Source organism: Calypte anna, chromosome 2 (assembly GCF_003957555.1).
Source record: "Calypte anna isolate BGI_N300 chromosome 2, bCalAnn1_v1.p, whole genome shotgun sequence".
Taxonomy (NCBI): Eukaryota; Metazoa; Chordata; class Aves; order Apodiformes; family Trochilidae; genus Calypte; species Calypte anna.
Genome location: NC_044245.1, coordinates 150,730,856 through 150,746,845, shown reverse-complemented (window position 1 = coordinate 150,746,845; position 15,990 = coordinate 150,730,856). Strand labels below are relative to the sequence as shown.

Sequence of the window (15,990 nt, the reverse complement as noted above, 5' to 3'; positions counted from 1 at the left end):
GGAAGAACCATCCCAGGGAGGGGAAGAACCATCCCATGGGGAGGAAGAACCATCCCATGGGGAGGAAGAACCATCCCATGGAGTGCTTGTGTCAGGTCAACCCAGACCCCATCCACACCACCAAAGTGCTCCACCTCTGGGATCACCATCAGGGGCTGGCTTGAGGCCTTGGAGTCCTGCCCAGCCCAGAGCAGCCCTTGCTCCATGCAGCCACCCCCAACCCAAACCCCAAAATGGAAGGTGACACTCCTGGGACCCACCAGAGCTCATTCTGATCTTGTCCTGCAGGACCTCCCTCCCTCCCTGCTGACCTCCATCTCACTTCAGAACCAAGAAACCCAGAGGTGTGACAAGGGAGTGACCATCCCCTGCCACCAGGGGCCAGGCTGGGAGAAGGTGAACACCCACAGAACACCAACCCCCCCCCACCCCTTGCTCTGTCCTGCCAGCAGAAGCAGAGCCCAGAGGCTTGGTGGCCACTTCTCCTCCCACCCTGGCATGGGGACCCTTACCAGCAGCAGCTTTCTCCCACTCCTTCTGGATCAGGGACTTCTCCGTGTTCTCTAGGAGGAAAGGATGTTTTTGACACTGGATCCTCAACCCTCCTTGGACATCCCACAGCAGGGGGAGGATGCTCAAAATACCTGCATGTCCTGGACTTGACATGGTGGGGACAAACCACCCAAGAGACCAGGGCACTCCTGGTGGCAATTAGTGGCACCAAGGTGATTCAGGTCATCAGATCACAGAGGTTGGAAAAGAGCTTGGAGAGCATCGAGTCCAACCCTGACCCCAGCACCCCCCATGTCCCTCATCCCCACATCTGTGGGGCTCTGAAACCCCTCCAGGGATGATGGGGACTCCAGCCCTGCCCTGGGCAGCCTGGGCCAGGCCCTGACAACCCTTTCCAGGCAGAAATTCTTCCCCAGCTCCAACCTAAACCTCCCCTGGCACAACTTGAGTTGTGCCCAAAGTTCCTCTTGTCCCATCCCTTGTTCCTTGGGAGCAGAGCCCGACCCCCCCTGGCTCCAACCTCCTCTCAGGGGGTGCAGAGAGCCACAAGGTCTCCCCTCAGCCTCCTCTGCTCCAGGATCAACACCCCCAGGGCCCTCAGCTGCTCCTGGGCAGAAATCTGCTCCTCAAACCAGGACCAGCTCCTCCTTTCAGCTCCAACCTCCCGAGGGTCCCCAGCCAGGAGCCCACCCTACTCTTGGGAATCACCCCAGTTGGCTCTGGAGAAGGTTGAGAGCCAGGCAGAGGGTTTCTCCCGAGCTGATCCCCTTCCTACCTTCCAGGTGCTCCACCAGGAGAGGAAACCTTCTTGCTCCAGAAGATGCTGCAGAGCAGGGTGGATGCTGCCCCGCAGGACGTGGAGGAGGCGCAGAGCGGCCGCTCCCCGGCCCTCCCCAGGTAGGGCTGGGAAGAGACAACCTGGGAGAGAGAAAAAAACCCATCAGCAGGCTGGGAATCAGAAAAATGGGACCACAAACCCCAGGGAACGTGGGACGTGGAGGGGACTGAAGGCCACAAGCCGAGGAGAGCACAGCTCCCACCTCTCTGCGCACCCCGGGTGAAGAGGATCCAACTCCAACCTCTCCAGGGGTGGGGAACAACTTCCCAAAGCCCTCTCAGAACTGCTGGAGGTCTGCAGCACCCCAGGCACATGGCTCTGGGGGGGGAGAGGGGGTCTGAGCTCTCCCAACCTGCACAGGGATGATGAGCATGGACCAGGATGAGCATGGACCAGGATGAGGATGGATGAGGATGGATGAGGATGGACCATGAAGCCATGAGTCTGAGGAGGGTGATGGACAGGAGCAGCCCTGCCAGGAGCAGTGGGGTGGAAGGGGGTGGTGACCCTGACTGTTTGCTGGGGTGGGCTTCTCGTAGTCCCTCTGGGATGGAGGAGGGAGGGGGCTTCCTTTGGAGGGGTGGGCCAGCAGAGAGAGGGGGAGCATTGCCACCGGGCCAACTCACCAGCAGTCTGCTCGTCAGGGCGTAGGGTGAGGGCAGAGTTGCTGAAAACATAAAAAATAAGGGGGGGGGAAAGGGTGAGACAAGAGGTGCCAGCATGCAGAGCAGCACCTGCCTGGGGTGCAGAGAAGCCCTGGGCTCAGCCAGCACCCCCAGCTCCTGGCACCCACCATTGAGGTCGTAACGCAGCAGGGATGAGGCCTCCCCTTCCTCCTGCTTCTTCATGGCCAAGTACATGAGGCTCTTGCAGAGAGGGGTCAGGGCATTGGTGAAGTGCATGGGGGTGACAAACTCCAGGAGGTATGGCCACAGGACCTGCAGGGAACCCCAGAATGTTCAGCTTGGAAGAGACCTCCAGGCTCATCAGTCCAACCCTTGACTGACCCCAGCATCTCCCTGCTGAGCCATGGCCTTCAGGACCAGCTCCAGAGGGCTTTTCAGTGCCTCCAGGGATGGGGACTCCAACACTGTCCTGGGACATCCCAGTGCCTGACAGCCCCCCCAGGGAAAAAATGAGATGGGGAGCACCTGAGGGCATGGGGATGGAGACCCTGCCCTGGAGCATGGGACCAAGAGGGAGAGGAGGAGGAGATCCCAGCTCAAAGGCCCCTGGCTAAGGGGGAACATCATGGAGCCCCAGACTGGGTTGGGTTGGAAGGACCTTAAATCCCCCCCAGTGCCCCCCCTGCCATGGTCAGGGACCCCTCCCCCAGCCCAGGGGGCTCCAAGCCCCATCCAACCTCCAACACCTCCAGGGATGGGGCAGCCACAGCTTCTGGGGGCAACCTGGGCACCCAGGGGCTCAGCACCCTCACCCCAAACCATTTCTCCCTCCCTCCCTCCCTGCCCAAGATCTCCTCTCCATCTCCCCTCTCCCAGCTCCAAACCCTTCCCCCTGGGAGGCTCCCATCCCTCCAGGCCCTTGTCCCAAGTCCCTCCCCAGCTTTCCTGGAGCCCCTTCAGGACCTGGAAGCTGCTCCAAGCTCTTCCCAGACAGAATCTCTTCTCCTTCCCTCTCCCCTCCAGACTGAACACCCCCAACTCTCAGCCTGGCTCCAGCACCTCCAGGGTCTCCTCCAGTCCTGCTCCAGCAGCTCCCTGTCCCTCTGCCTTGCCCCAGCCTTGGAGAAGCTCCCATGGAGGGCACCCATGGGTCCTGCTGGGGGACAGCCCCCCCAAACCCCCCCCCTTCTCTGCTCCAAGGGAGGAAGGGGACGGTGGCAACAGCTCCCACAGGGATGGGGAGTGCTGGGATCCCATCCTGCCTGGTGCCCAGGGTGCTGCAGGATCCCCAGCTCCATGGATGGGGCTGTGGGGCCAACACCAAGCACCCCAGAGAGGGGCAGGGAGGGCTGTGCAGACTCACGTTGGTCATCCTGTGCACAGTTGTGCTGAGCAGGAAGAGGGTGTTGACACTGATGCTGCGGACACTGTCACTGGTGAGGTCATCTCCATCAGGGGACTGCTTTTTGGGGTGCTGGAAGAGAGGGAAGGGGGGGTGGGCACCATGGACACAGCTCAGGCTCATTCCCACGGGGAACAAAGTGCTGAGACACCAGGAGAAACATCAGAACCCAAAAGCCTCTTGGTCCACGTCCCATCTCCAGCCCTGCCCACGGAGCTCAGAGCTCCCAAGCCATCCCTCCTGCTGCTCCTGGAGGGGCCCAAGGGGGTTTGAGTTGTGTCCCTGTCCCTGCTGGAGGCAGCCAAAGGGAAGGGCCACCAGCCTGAGCCAGCCTGGGGATGGGGGACAGGGAGCCAGCAGGAGGTGGATGTCCCCCCAGTGAAGTCCCCATGGTGACCTTCAGATGCAGGGACACTTGTCCCAGCTGTGTCCCTCCTGCTCATGAGGGGGGTCCCCACTTCTCCCTGCTCCAGAGGCAGGAACCACAAAGTGCCAGGGAGACGTCCCAGGGGTCTGGGGTGGGGATGTCCCAGGGGTCTGGGGTGGGGACGTCCCAGGGGTCTGGGGTGGGGACGTCCCAGGGGTCTGGGGTGGGGACGTCCCAGGGGTCTGGGGTGGGGATGTCCCAGGGGTCTGGGGTGGGGATGTCCCAAAGGTCTGATATGGGGATGTCCCAGGGGTCTGGGGGGGGGATGTCCCAGGGGTCTGGGGTGGGGACGTCCCAGGGGTCTGGGGTGGGGATGTCCCAGGGGTCTGGGGTGGGGACGTCCCAGGGGTCTGGGGTGGGGATGTCCCAGGGGTCTGGGGTGGGGATGTCCCAGGGGTCTGGGGTGGGGACCCTGAATGGGGACAGAGCAAGGGCTGTCCTGGAGAAGGCTCAGGGTCCAAAGACCTGGGTGCTGGGCTGCCCAAATCCCAGACTGGGTTGGAATGGAGGAACCTTGAAGATCATCTGGATCCACCCCAACCCATGGTCAGGGACCCCTCCCCCAGCCCAGGGGGCTCCAAGCCCCATCCAACCTTCACCACAGCCAGGGATGGGGCAGCCACAGCTTCTGGGGGTAACCAGCCTGTCACCACCCTCCCAGTGAGGAATTCCTTCCTAACATGGGTGCTGTTGGGTCCCTTTCCTGAGGAGTTTCCCAGCCCTGATGTCCTTACCAGCTCAGAGGGGAGGGCACACTGCCGGACCAGGAACTCCACCATGGCCTCTCCCCCGGGCTGCTCCAGGTACCCGTGATGGGCCATGGCACTGATCACCTGCACCAGGGTCCTCTTCACCTGCAGGGACACAGCAGCAGCACCAGGGTTGGGGGGCTGTGATGGGGTGTGGGGAGGGCTCTGTCTGCCCTCACTGCCATCCTGCAGAGCATCACCCCCTGGCTCCAACCTCCAACCCCCCAGACCCTCCAGGGCCCTTTTCTGACCCAAAACTGACCCAAGGCTCCAGGTGTGGGGGGACAATCCCTGCCCTGCTCCTGCTGCCCACCCCAGTGCTGACACCAGCCAGGATGCTGGTGGCCACCTTGGCCACCTGGGCACAGACTCAGCTCCTGTTCAGTCCAGAACCTTCTGCAGAACCTCGCCCCATGGATCCCTCCTCTCCAGAACCTTCTGCAGAACCTCACCCCATGGATCCCTCTCCAGAACCTTCTGCAGAACCTCACACCATGGATCCAACCTGTTCAGAACCTTCTGCAGAACCTCACACCATGGATCCCTCCTGTCCAGAACCCCCTGCAGAACCTCCCCCCCATGGACCCAACCTGTCCAGAACCCTCTGCAGAACCTCACCCCATGGATCCCTCCTGTCCAGAACCTTCTGCAGAACCTCACCCCATGGATCCAACCTGTCCAGAACCTTCTGCAGAACCTCACCCCATGGATCCAACCTGTCCAGGTTCTGCAGAACCTCACCCCATGGATCCAACATGAACAGAACCCTCTGCAGAACCTCACCCCATGGATCCCTCCTGTCCAGAACCCCCTGCAGAACCTCACCCCATGGATCCCTCCTGTCCAGAACCTTCTGCAGAACCTCACCCCATGGATCCCTCCTCTCCAGAACCCCCTGCAGAACCTCACCCCATGGATCCCTCCTCTCCAGAACCCCCTGCAGAACCTCACCCCATGGATCCCTCCTCTCCAGAACCCCCTGCAGAACCTCACCCCATGGATCCCTCCTGTCCAGAACCCTCTGCAGAACCTCACCCCATGGATCCCTCCTGTCCAGAACCCTCTGCAGAACCTCACCCCATGGATCCCTCCCCTCCAGAACCCTCTGCAGAACCTCACCCCATGGATCCAGAACCCCCTGCAGAACCTCACCCCATGGATCCCTCTCCAGAACCTTCTGCAGAACCTCACCCCATGGATCCCTCTCCAGAACCTTCTGCAGAACCTCACCCCATGGATCCAACCTCTCCAGAACCCCTCTGCAGTTCCCTGCTCCACCTCAGAGCTCTCTGCACTCTTTGTGCTCTTTGCTCAGGGCTCAGATGGGGAATGGGTCCCCATGTGCTCCCCCATTCCTGGGGGGTGACTCCCGGGCAGGTTGGATGCCAGGAGAGGGATGAGGAAGAGGAGGTGGTGCAGGAGCCCTGGGCTGGCAGAGGTGGTGGACACAGGAAGAGCCCCCCAGGAGCTCAGCTTGCCTTGTTGTTGCTGTCTTGCAGAGGAGGCCTCATGGAAGAAAGGATTTGAAAGTTTCTTCATCTCCATCTGAGAAGCTGAGGACACAAAAAAATAGGGGGGGGAACTCTGAAGCTGGGTGAGGTGTGAAGGATGCAGGTGCTGACCCCAAACATTCTCCCTACCCCAACAGGGAGGGTTAGAACCAGGAACCAGGGAATGCTTCAGGGTGGAAGGACCTCTGGAGATGCTGGAGTCCAACCCTGGCACAGCAGGATCAGCCAGGGCAGCCCAGAGAGGGAACAGATCCAGGGGGGGTTTGGAAGGCAGCAGAGAAGGAGAGGAACCTCATCTGGAGGTTGGGGGGTTCAGGAGGGGTTTGGAAGGCAGCAGAAGAAGGAGAGGAACCTCATCTGGAGGTTGGGGGGGTTCAGGAGGGGTTTGGAAGCACCAGAGAAGGAGACTCCACAACCCCATTTCTCAGCTGCCCAGACCCCAGACCCCAGACCTGGCTTCCTCCTCCCTGCCCCTTCAGCCAAGGCTGAGCTGGAGTCCTCATCCCACATTCCAACAGGGGAAGGGAGGATGGAGAAAACCCTGCCTGGAAGCTCCAGGAGAGCTTTGGGCTTGCAGAACCCCAGGGGATGAGGGTTTGGGTGTCAGGACCAGCCTGGTACTCACGGGCACTGTTGATGATCTGCCTGATGATGAGCAGGGTCCCCACCGGGTCCTCTCGTTGCTGCTCTTCCAGCTTGGGGAGGAGGAAGAGCCAGCACACGGTCAGGGAAGGAGCAGGCTGAGGAAAACAAAGCCACCATCAGCAAGGTGCTTGCCAACCCCGGGCGAACAGCAGACACAGGGCTTGGATCTGGGCACCACCTCCTCTTCATGGGACAACCACACCAGGACCTGTGCTGGAAGCACCTCTGCCACCTCCTCCTGGAGGGAACTGGGTGCCAGGGACACCTCTGCCACCTCCTCCTGAGGGAACTGGGTGCCAGGGACACCTCTCCCATTCCTGCTGAAGGAACTGGGTGCCAGGGACAACCTCTTGCCACCTCCTGCTGGAGGGAACTGGGTGCCAGGGACACCTCTGCCCACCTCCTGTTGGAGGGAACTGGGTGCCAGGGCATCTCTGCCACCTCCTGCTGGAAGGAACTGGGTTGCCAGGGACACCTCTGCCACCTCCTCCTGGAGGGAACTGGGTTGCCAGGGACACCTCTCCATTCCTGCTGGAAGGAAACTGGGTGCCAGGGACACCTTCTGCCACCTCCTGCTGGAGGGAACTGGGTGCCAGGGACAACCTCTGCCACCTCCTCCTCGAGGGAACTGGGTGCCAGGGACACCTCTCCCAGCTCCTGCTGGAAGGAACTGGGTGCCAGGGACACCTCTGCCACCTCCTGCTGGAAAGGAACTGGGTGCCAGGGACACCTCTCCCAGCTCCTGCTGGAAGGAACTGGGTGCCCAGGGACACCTCTCCCAGCAGGAAGCTCCTGGTGGAAGCAGCTGGGTGCCATGGGGAACCCACCAGCTTCACCAACCCATCCCATCCCCTCCCCTCCAGCCTGAGCTTTTCTCAGGGACTTCCAGCAGATTTTTTTCTGCTCTTCAGGGAAGCTGGAGGAGCCTCAGTTCCCCTTTCCACCATGAGCTGCCCCAGCTTGTCCAAACATCTTGATTGTTTAAAAATAAATCCTGCCCACGGGTGCTGAGCACTGGAGCAACACCCGGGGGCATTCAGGAGGAGAGTTCCACCAACACAGCATGGGATCAGGGACAGGTTTGGCTTGGGAGGCACCTTAACCATCACCCAATGCCACCCAGATGGATCCCTCCCCCAGGCCAGGGGGCTCCAAGCCCCATCCAACCTTCAACACTTGCCAGGGATGGGGCAAGCCACAGCTTCTGGGGCAACCTGGGCACCCAGGGGCTCAGCACCCTCACCCCAAACCATTTCTCCCTCCCTCCCTCCCTGCCCCAAGATCTCCTCTCCATCTCCCCATCTCCCAGCTCCAAACCCTTCCCCCTGGGAGCTCCATCCCTCCAGGCCCTTGTCCCAAGTCCCTCTCCAGCTTTCCTGGAGCCTTTTCAGGACCTGGAAGCTGCTTCCAGGGGCTCCCCAGACAGAATCTCTTCTCCTCTCCTCTTCCCCACACTGAACACCCCAACTCTCCTCAGCCTGGCCTTTGGGGAAGGGATGGACTCAAGCAGCAGCTTTGCTTCAGGGACCACCCATGGTGACGACTTGCCCTGGCCTGGCACCCCACTGGGTTTTCTTTCTGGCTGTTCCAGGGCCATTTGGTGAGGAGAACCCGAAGTGGGGGAGGTTGGGCTTGCAGGCATGGAGCTGGCAGGCAGAGGATGGGACATTGGAGCTGGAGGGCTTCCCTTTCTCCTTCCTCCTTCTCCTTCTCCTTCTCCTTCTCCTTCTCCTCTTCCTTCTCCTTCTCCTTCTCCTCTCCCTTCTCCTTTTCCTTCTCCTTCTCCTTCTCCTTCTCCTTCTCCTCCTCCTCCTCCTCCTCCTCCTCCTCCTCCTCCTCCTCCTCCTCCTCCTCCTCCACCCCCTCCATCTCCTCCACCTCCTCCTCCTCCTACACCTCCTCCTCCACCTCCACCACCACCTCCTCCTCCTCCTCCCAGCATTGCCACTCACCCAGAGTTCCAACTGCATCAGCCACAGAGGAGATGCAGTGAGGAGGGGTAGGGATGGGATGGACAACCCCAAAGCCAAGCCAGATCTGCTCCCTATGCCCAGAGCTGTGGTGTCCTGCAGGTCCTGCCTCCTGGGGAGGTCTCCATGGCTTGGTACAGCTCAAAAGGCTCCAAGGAAAACTTGGGAAACTGAGCTCCATGCTTTGGGGAGGTCCATGGGAGGGGATGTCCACAGGTGAGGTGGTGCTGAGCTCCAGGGGATTGGAGCTGGCCCCATGCTCCCCCTTGGAAGAGGATTCTCAGCCTTTAGGGACACTTCAGGGACATTGGCTTCTGCGAGTCTGATGCCACGGGGCAGAGCCAGGACAGATCCCACCACCCTCACCTCCCTTCCACCTCCCCACAGGGCTAAAAAAGGTCCATGACATCCCCAGGTTCAGAGCAGGAGGAACAAACTCCTCCCTGCATCTCCCAGAGCTCCATGGAGAGGACCAGGGGACCTCCTGGGGCAGCAGAGCCCCAACCTCCTGGGGCAGCAGAGCCCCAACTGCCAGGGCAAAAGGGAGGGAAATTCATCCTTACCCAGGACAGTGAAGCACCGGAGAACCTCGGTGTGGTTCTTGACAGTCAGGGGGAGAGAGGGGTCTGAGGGAGCAGAGATCTGGGGGAGAAAAACTGCTGTGAGGTGACCTGGGACATCCTGGAGAGACTGAGCTGTGTGGGGAGAACCCCAGCACCATGGGATGGATGGCTGGAGGTGGAAGGGACATTAAACATCACCCAGTGCCCCCCCCTGCCATGGTCAGGGACCCCTCCCCCAGCCCAGGGGGCTCCAAGCCCCATCCAACCTTCAACACTGCCAGGGATGGGGCAGCCACAGCTTCTGGGGGCAACCTGGGCACCCAGGGGCTCAGCACCCTCACCCCAAACCATTTCTCCCTCCCTCCCTCCCTGCCCAAGATCTCCTCTCCATCTCCCCTCTCCCAGCTCCAAACCCTTCCCCTGGGAGGCTCCCATCCCTCCAGGCCCTTGTCCCAAGTCCCCTCCCCAGCTTTCCTGGAGCCCCTTCAGGACCTGGAAGCTGCTCCAAGGTCTCCCCATTGCAGCCTTCTCTTCTCCAGCCTCAACACCCCCAACTCTCTCAGCCTGGCTCCAGAGCAGAGCTGCTCCAGCCCTCCCAGCAGCTCCAGGGCCTCCTCTGCACTGGCTCCAGCAGCTCCGGGTCCTTCTGCTGATGGGGACCCCAGAGCTGGACACAGCTTTACCCCAGGGGGGTCTCCCCAGAGCAGAGCAGAGGGGACAATCCCCTCCCTGTCCTGCTGCTCACACTGCTGGGGGTTTGATGCCTCCTGGGCACCTTCTCCTCACCCCACACCCCCAGGTCCCTCTCCCCATGGTTTCCCCACCCTCTGGCTCAGCTCTGCTCTGGTGGATGTCACAGTGTCCAGGACATGGACACCCAGAGCAGAGCTCTCTGCCTGTGCTCACAGAGGTTCCATCATCTCCAGGACACCTGGGAAACTGCTGAGGATCTCCTCTGTAACCACCCCACCACCCAGCCAGCAGCTCTGCTCTCCTCTGGAACCTCTTCAAACAAGTCCAAACCCTTCCAGGAGCTGTTTCAATAACTGAGGCTTTGATCTCACCCCACATCAAGGACACCCTGAGCTGCTCACCCTGCTCTGCCAGAAACAGAAAGGAACTTGGGTCTGGCACTGAGCCAGAGCAGCTTGTGCTTGGCCCAGCCCATCACCAAGTTGTTCTTCCAAGTTCTTGATGTGGGATCCAAACAGATCTTGAGGACATTTGGAGTCAGTGAATTATTAAAAATTAAATTGAAGTGTTCAGGCTGATGCTGAACCCCAGGAGCAGAGCTGTGAGAGTGGGGACGTGATGGGCACCCAGCCTGAAGGGTCCCTGATCCCCACATGCCCAGGCTCTGAAACCCCTCCAGGGATGATGGGGACTCCAGAACCCCCAGAAACCCACCTGTGACAACCTGGTCCTGTGCAGATGGAGCTGCAGAAGGGGAAAGTCCCAGACACTGGGATTAAACTACAACCCCAGACCTGGCAGAGTCATGGAATGGTTTGGGTTGGGAAAGAGCTTGGAGATCCTGGAGTCCAACCCTGACCCCAGCACCCCCCATGTCCCTCATCCCCACATCTGTGGGGCTCTGAAACCCCTCCAGGGATGATGGGGACTCCAGCCCTGCCCTGGGCAGCCTGGGCCAGGCCCTGACAACCCTTTCCAGGCAGAAATTCTTCCCCAGCTCCAACCTAAACCTCCCCTGGCACAACTTGAGTTGTGCCCAAAGTTCCTCTTGTCCCATCCCTTGTTCCTTGGGAGCAGAGCCCGACCCCCCCTGGCTCCAACCTCCTCTCAGGGGGTTGCAGAGAGCCACAAGGTCTCCCCTCAGCCTCCTCTGCTCCAGGATCAACACCCCCAGGGCCCTCAGCTGCTCCTCACAACTTCTCCAGACCCTTCTCCTTCTGCTCCACACCCTTCCCCACCTCCATTCCCTTCTCTGGGCACAGGACAGCACCCCAAAGCCTGGAGCCTGGGGTTGGGGTCACCCCTGGGCAGGACCTGGAACTTGGGTTTGTTGGACCTCACACAATTGGCCTTGGTCCATGTCCAGAACCCCCTGCAGAACCTCACCCCATGGATCTACCCTGTCCAGAACCCTCTGCAAAACCTCACCAATGGATCCCTCCTCTCCACAACCCTCTGCAGAACCTCACCAATGGATCCAACCTGTCCAGAACCCTCTGCAGAACCTCACCAATGGATCCAACCTGTTCAGAACCCTCTGCAGAACCTCACCAATGGATCCAACCTGTCCAGAACCCCCTGCAGATCAACCCCACCACCACCTTGGTGTCATTTCCACATGGACCAAATGGACCCTCAGCACCAACTCTGGTGAGCAGCAGAGGAGCCAAAGGGGTCCCCGGGGAAGCCCTGAGCCCCACAGAACCATTTGGACCTCTGAAGAACCCGTGTTCCCCCCAGGCAGCCCTTACCTGGGGGTGCAGGGTGCTGAGCAGGGGCTCCAGCTGCACGTCCAGGCTGCGGCTCCCGATGTTCACCGAAGCTTCCAGGATCTGGCAGAGGCTCTGCTCAGGAGGAGAGCAGGGGGCAGTGAGAGACCAGGACCTGACCTGGGCTCCAGGGAATCATTTAAGGAAGGAATTCTTTATCCTGAGGGGTGGTGGGGCCCTGGCCCAGGCAGGTGGGAGATGTCCCATCCCTGGAAGCATTCCGGGTGAGGTTGGATGTGGCTCTGAGCAGCCCCATCTGGGTGGAGATGTCCCTGCTTGGCCTGGATGACCACCAAAGGTCTCTTCCCACCCAAAAGGTTCCATGATCCCATTATTCCAGGAGGAAAGGGGATCAAGACCTCCACACTATGGAATTCCCAGAGCAACGACCAGGAACCCACCATGGGAGCAGTGAGGAGCAGAACCCATCTCCCACAGGGACCCTGCTGGGGTCCTGGCAGCACCAAGCCCCTGGGGGGTGGACAGAGGTTCCCCAACATCCCCCCCCACACCCCAGAAGGCTCCCAGGCAAGACATTTGGGGACAGATCCTTTCCCAGAGCCAGCAGGGCTCCGAGCTGCTCACCTTGGAGATGCAGAAAGCCTCCGTGTGCTTCTTGTAGAGGCTGAGGATGCCTGGGATCAGCCTGGGGAGCTGCTCCTCCAGCTTCTCAGCAGGCAGCAGGTAACTCATGGGGCCCAGAGCCTCCACCACGGCCAAACGCAGCTGCTGGGACAAACTGGGGCTTAATGGTGGGGCCAAAGCCTGGGAGGACAGGGGAGGTGCTCCTCCTCCTGAGGCTCCAGGACCTCTGAGCAGAGCCCAGGACAGCTCCAGGGGGATCTCAGCAGAGGAGGGGGACACAGAGAGGGGCACCCATAGTCTGCTAAGGACAAAACCTGAGATGTCCCAGAGTGCCCCAGCACAAAGAGAACCTGGTGTGCAGGAGAACCTGGTGTGCAAGAGAACCTGGTGTGCAAGAGAACCTGGTGTGCAAGAGAACCTGGTGTGCAAGGGAACCTGGTGTGCAGGAGAACCTGGTGTGCAGGAGAACCTGGTGTGCAGGACAACCTGGTGTGCAGGACAACCTGGTGTGCAGGAGAACCTGGTGTGCAAGGGAACCTGGTGTGCAAGGGAGCCTGGTGTGCAAGGGAGCCTGGTGTGCAGGAGAACCTGGTGTGCAAGGGAACCTGGTGTGCAGGGAGAACCTGGTGTGCAGGAGAACCTGGTTGTGCAGAGAACCTGTGTGCAAGGGAACCTGGTGTGCAAGGGAACCTGGTGTGCAGGAGAACCTGGTGTGCAGGAGAACCTGGTGTGCAAGGGAGCCTGGTGTGCAGGAGAACCTGGTGTGCAAGGGAACCTGGTGTGCAAGGGAACCTGGTGTGCAGGAGAACCTGGTGTGCAAGGGAACCTGGTGTGCAAGGGAACCTGGTGTGCAAGGGAACCTGGTGTGCAAGGGAACCTGGTGTGCCTGAAGGGGCTCCAGGAAAGCTGGGGAGGGACTTGGGACAAGGGCCTGGAGGGATGGGAGCCTCCCAGGGGGAAGGGTTTGGAGCTGGGAGAGGGGAGATGGAGAGGAGATCTTGGGCAGGGAGGGAGGGAGGGAGAAATGGTTTGGGGTGAGGGTGCTGAGCCCTGGGTGCCCAGGTTGCCCCCAGAGCTGTGGCTGCCCCATCCCTGGCAGTGTTGAAGGTTGGATGGGGCTTGGAGCCCCCTGGGCTGGGGGAGGGGTCCCTGACCATGGGTTGGGGTTGCATCCAGATGATCTTTAAGGTCTCTCCAACCCAACCCAGTTTGGGGTTTGATGAGAAGGGGAAGCTGAGGGGAGGTGCAGGGGCTCAGAGGAGCTGGGGGTTGCTCTCCTGGAGGTCAGGTCCCTATGAAAGGGCAGAGCTGAGGGGCTGCAGGGTCCATGTGGGACTAAAAACCCCCAAGATTGGCACCCAGGGAGGTCCAACTGTGCCCTCCTGTCCCCCAGGGTCCTCACCTTGGCCTCCCGGTGCTGCAGCCAGCTGTTGAAGAGCACCTCATATGCACTGAAGATCTCACTGGAGAAGGTGTCCTTCCTGACTGTGGGGTCTGGGGCCTTGTCCAGGTTGGCCAAGTACTCCTGGATGCTCTCACTGAAGTGCTGCAGAGCTACGAGGAGACACAAGTGTGAGGTGAGACCCATGGAGGGACAGAATGGCTGAGGTTGGAAGGGAGCTTGGAGCTCCTCTCCCCCAAGCTCCCCACCATGCCCAGGGACACCTCTCATCCAGCCCAGGTTGCTCCAAGCCTCCTCCAAGCTGGGCTTGAACCCCTGCAGGGAGGGGGCAGCCACAGCTTCTCTGGGCAATCTGTTCCAGAGTCTCAGCACCCTCCTCCTGAAGAAGTTAAATCTGTTTCTCAAGTGTCATTTTTGGTGGGTTTAATTCCAAAAATGATGAGCCTGATGAGAGCTGGCCCCCACCAGACCCCCCACCTTAGGGTGCTGAGCAGTAATCATGGAATCCCAGGCTGGTTTGGGATGGAAGGGACCTTAAAGCTCATCCAGTCCCACTCCAACCCATGGTCAGGGACCCCTCGCCCAGCCCAGGGGGCTCCAAGCCCCATCCAACCTTCAACACTGCCAGGGATGGGGCAGCCACAGCTTCTGGGGGCAACCTGGGCACCCAGGGGCTCAGCACCCTCACCCCAACCATTTCTCCCTCCCTCCCTCCCTGCCCAAGATCTCCTCTCCATCTCCCCTCTCCCAGCTCCAAACCCTTCCCCCTGGGAGGCTCCCATCCCTCCAGGCCCTTGTCCCAAGTCCCTCCCCAGCTTTCCTGGAGCCCCTTCAGGACCTGGAAGCTGCTCCAAGGTCTCCCCATTGCAGCCTTCTCTTTCTCCAGCCTCAACACCCCCAACTCTCTCAGCCTGTTCCAGGCTCTCCCCACTCTCAAATTCCAGAATTTCTCCCCATCTCCAACCTCAATCTCCCCTTTCTCTCCAAGTTTTAACCCATTTCCCTTCTCCTCTCCCTACCCCCCGTGTCCAAGCCCTCCCCCAGCTTTCTTGGAGCCCCTTCAGATATTGGAAGGTTGCTCTGAGCTCCCTGGGAGCCTCCTCTTCTCCAGGCTGAACAACCCCAATCCCTCAGCCTGGCTTCCCAGGGAGCTGCTCAGCCCTCTGAGCATTTCAGTGCCTCCTCTGGACACCTTCCAGGAGCTCTGTGTCCTCCTGATGTTGGGGACTCCAGAACTGGACACAGGACTCCAGGTGGGGTCTCAGCAGAGCAGAGCAGAGGGGGAGAATCCCCTCCCCTGAGCACCTCTCTGGGCTTCTCCTGAGGGACACTCTTGGGGTCTGGGCTCACGTTCACCCCCAGCTCCTTCTCCTCAGGGCTCTCCCCAATCCCTTCTCCTCCCAACCTCCGTTATCCATGGGGATTCTGCTGACCCAGAAACCTTGCACTTGCCCTGGTGAGCTCCATCCAGTTGGCACAGCCCAGGGCTCCCACCTGCCCAGGTCCCTGGGGATGGCAGGGACACTGGGAATGTCCCTGGGGATGGAAGGGACACTGGGAATGTCCCTGGGGATGGGAGGGACACTGGGAATGTCCCTGGGGATGGGAAGGACACTGGGAATGTCCCTGGGGATGGAAGGGACACTGGGAATGTCCCTGGGGATGGCAGGGACACTGGGAATGTCCCTGGGGATGGCAGGGATACTGGGAATGTCCCTGGGGATGGGAGGGACACTGGGAATGTCCCTGGGGATGGGAAGGACACTGGGAATGTCCCTGGGGATGGAAGGGACACTGGGAATGTCCCTGGGGATGGGAGGGACACTGGGAATGTCCCTGGGGATGGAAGGGATACTGGGAATGTCCCTGGGGCTGCAGGGCTTCTCCAGAGCTCCCTCCCTGGGCTGGGAGGGAAACCAGGCAAGGAGCCACCCCAAGGGGCCACAGAGAGCATTGTGCTGCCAGGGCTGAGAGAACCAGAACCAGAACCCAAACCCAAACAGAACCAGAGCTGGAACCAGAAGCAGCTCCACAGACCCACAGAATCCTGGAGGTGCCACATGGGACATTCCCACAGCTTTGTTCAGCAGCCAAGAGAAAATCCCCTGGAGGCACCACCAGAGCTGAACAACTGCAACCCCTGCCTGGCAGGGAATGGGGATGGGCATGCAAGGGAATGGGATCAGGGAATGGGATCAGGGAATGGGAACGGGATCAGGGATTGATCCGTTGTGAGAGGGAGGAAAGAGAGAAGAGAAAAGAGGAGAGGAGAGGGAGGAGAGAGGAGAGGAGAGGGC

At 60.5% G+C, this 15,990-nt stretch overlaps 1 protein-coding gene across 1 annotated transcript in view; it reads right to left on the bottom strand.

Moving 5' to 3' along the window:
- Positions 1-13,879, bottom strand: part of LOC103526249 (maestro heat-like repeat-containing protein family member 1) — a 53,547-nt gene extending 39,668 nt beyond the window's left edge. Inside the window, 17 exon segments of the mRNA XM_030444736.1 lie at positions 513-525; positions 527-563; positions 1,289-1,337; positions 1,340-1,410; positions 1,413-1,431; positions 1,978-2,018; positions 2,145-2,289; positions 3,341-3,451; positions 4,541-4,660; positions 6,034-6,081; positions 6,083-6,108; positions 6,692-6,776; positions 6,778-6,806; positions 9,245-9,323; positions 11,689-11,781; positions 12,292-12,432; positions 13,694-13,879. Of these exon segments, the coding sequence (XP_030300596.1) occupies positions 513-525; positions 527-563; positions 1,289-1,337; positions 1,340-1,410; positions 1,413-1,431; positions 1,978-2,018; positions 2,145-2,289; positions 3,341-3,451; positions 4,541-4,660; positions 6,034-6,081; positions 6,083-6,108; positions 6,692-6,776; positions 6,778-6,806; positions 9,245-9,323; positions 11,689-11,781; positions 12,292-12,432; positions 13,694-13,879 (1,293 nt within the window).
- Between the last annotated feature and the right edge of the window lie 2,111 nt (positions 13,880-15,990).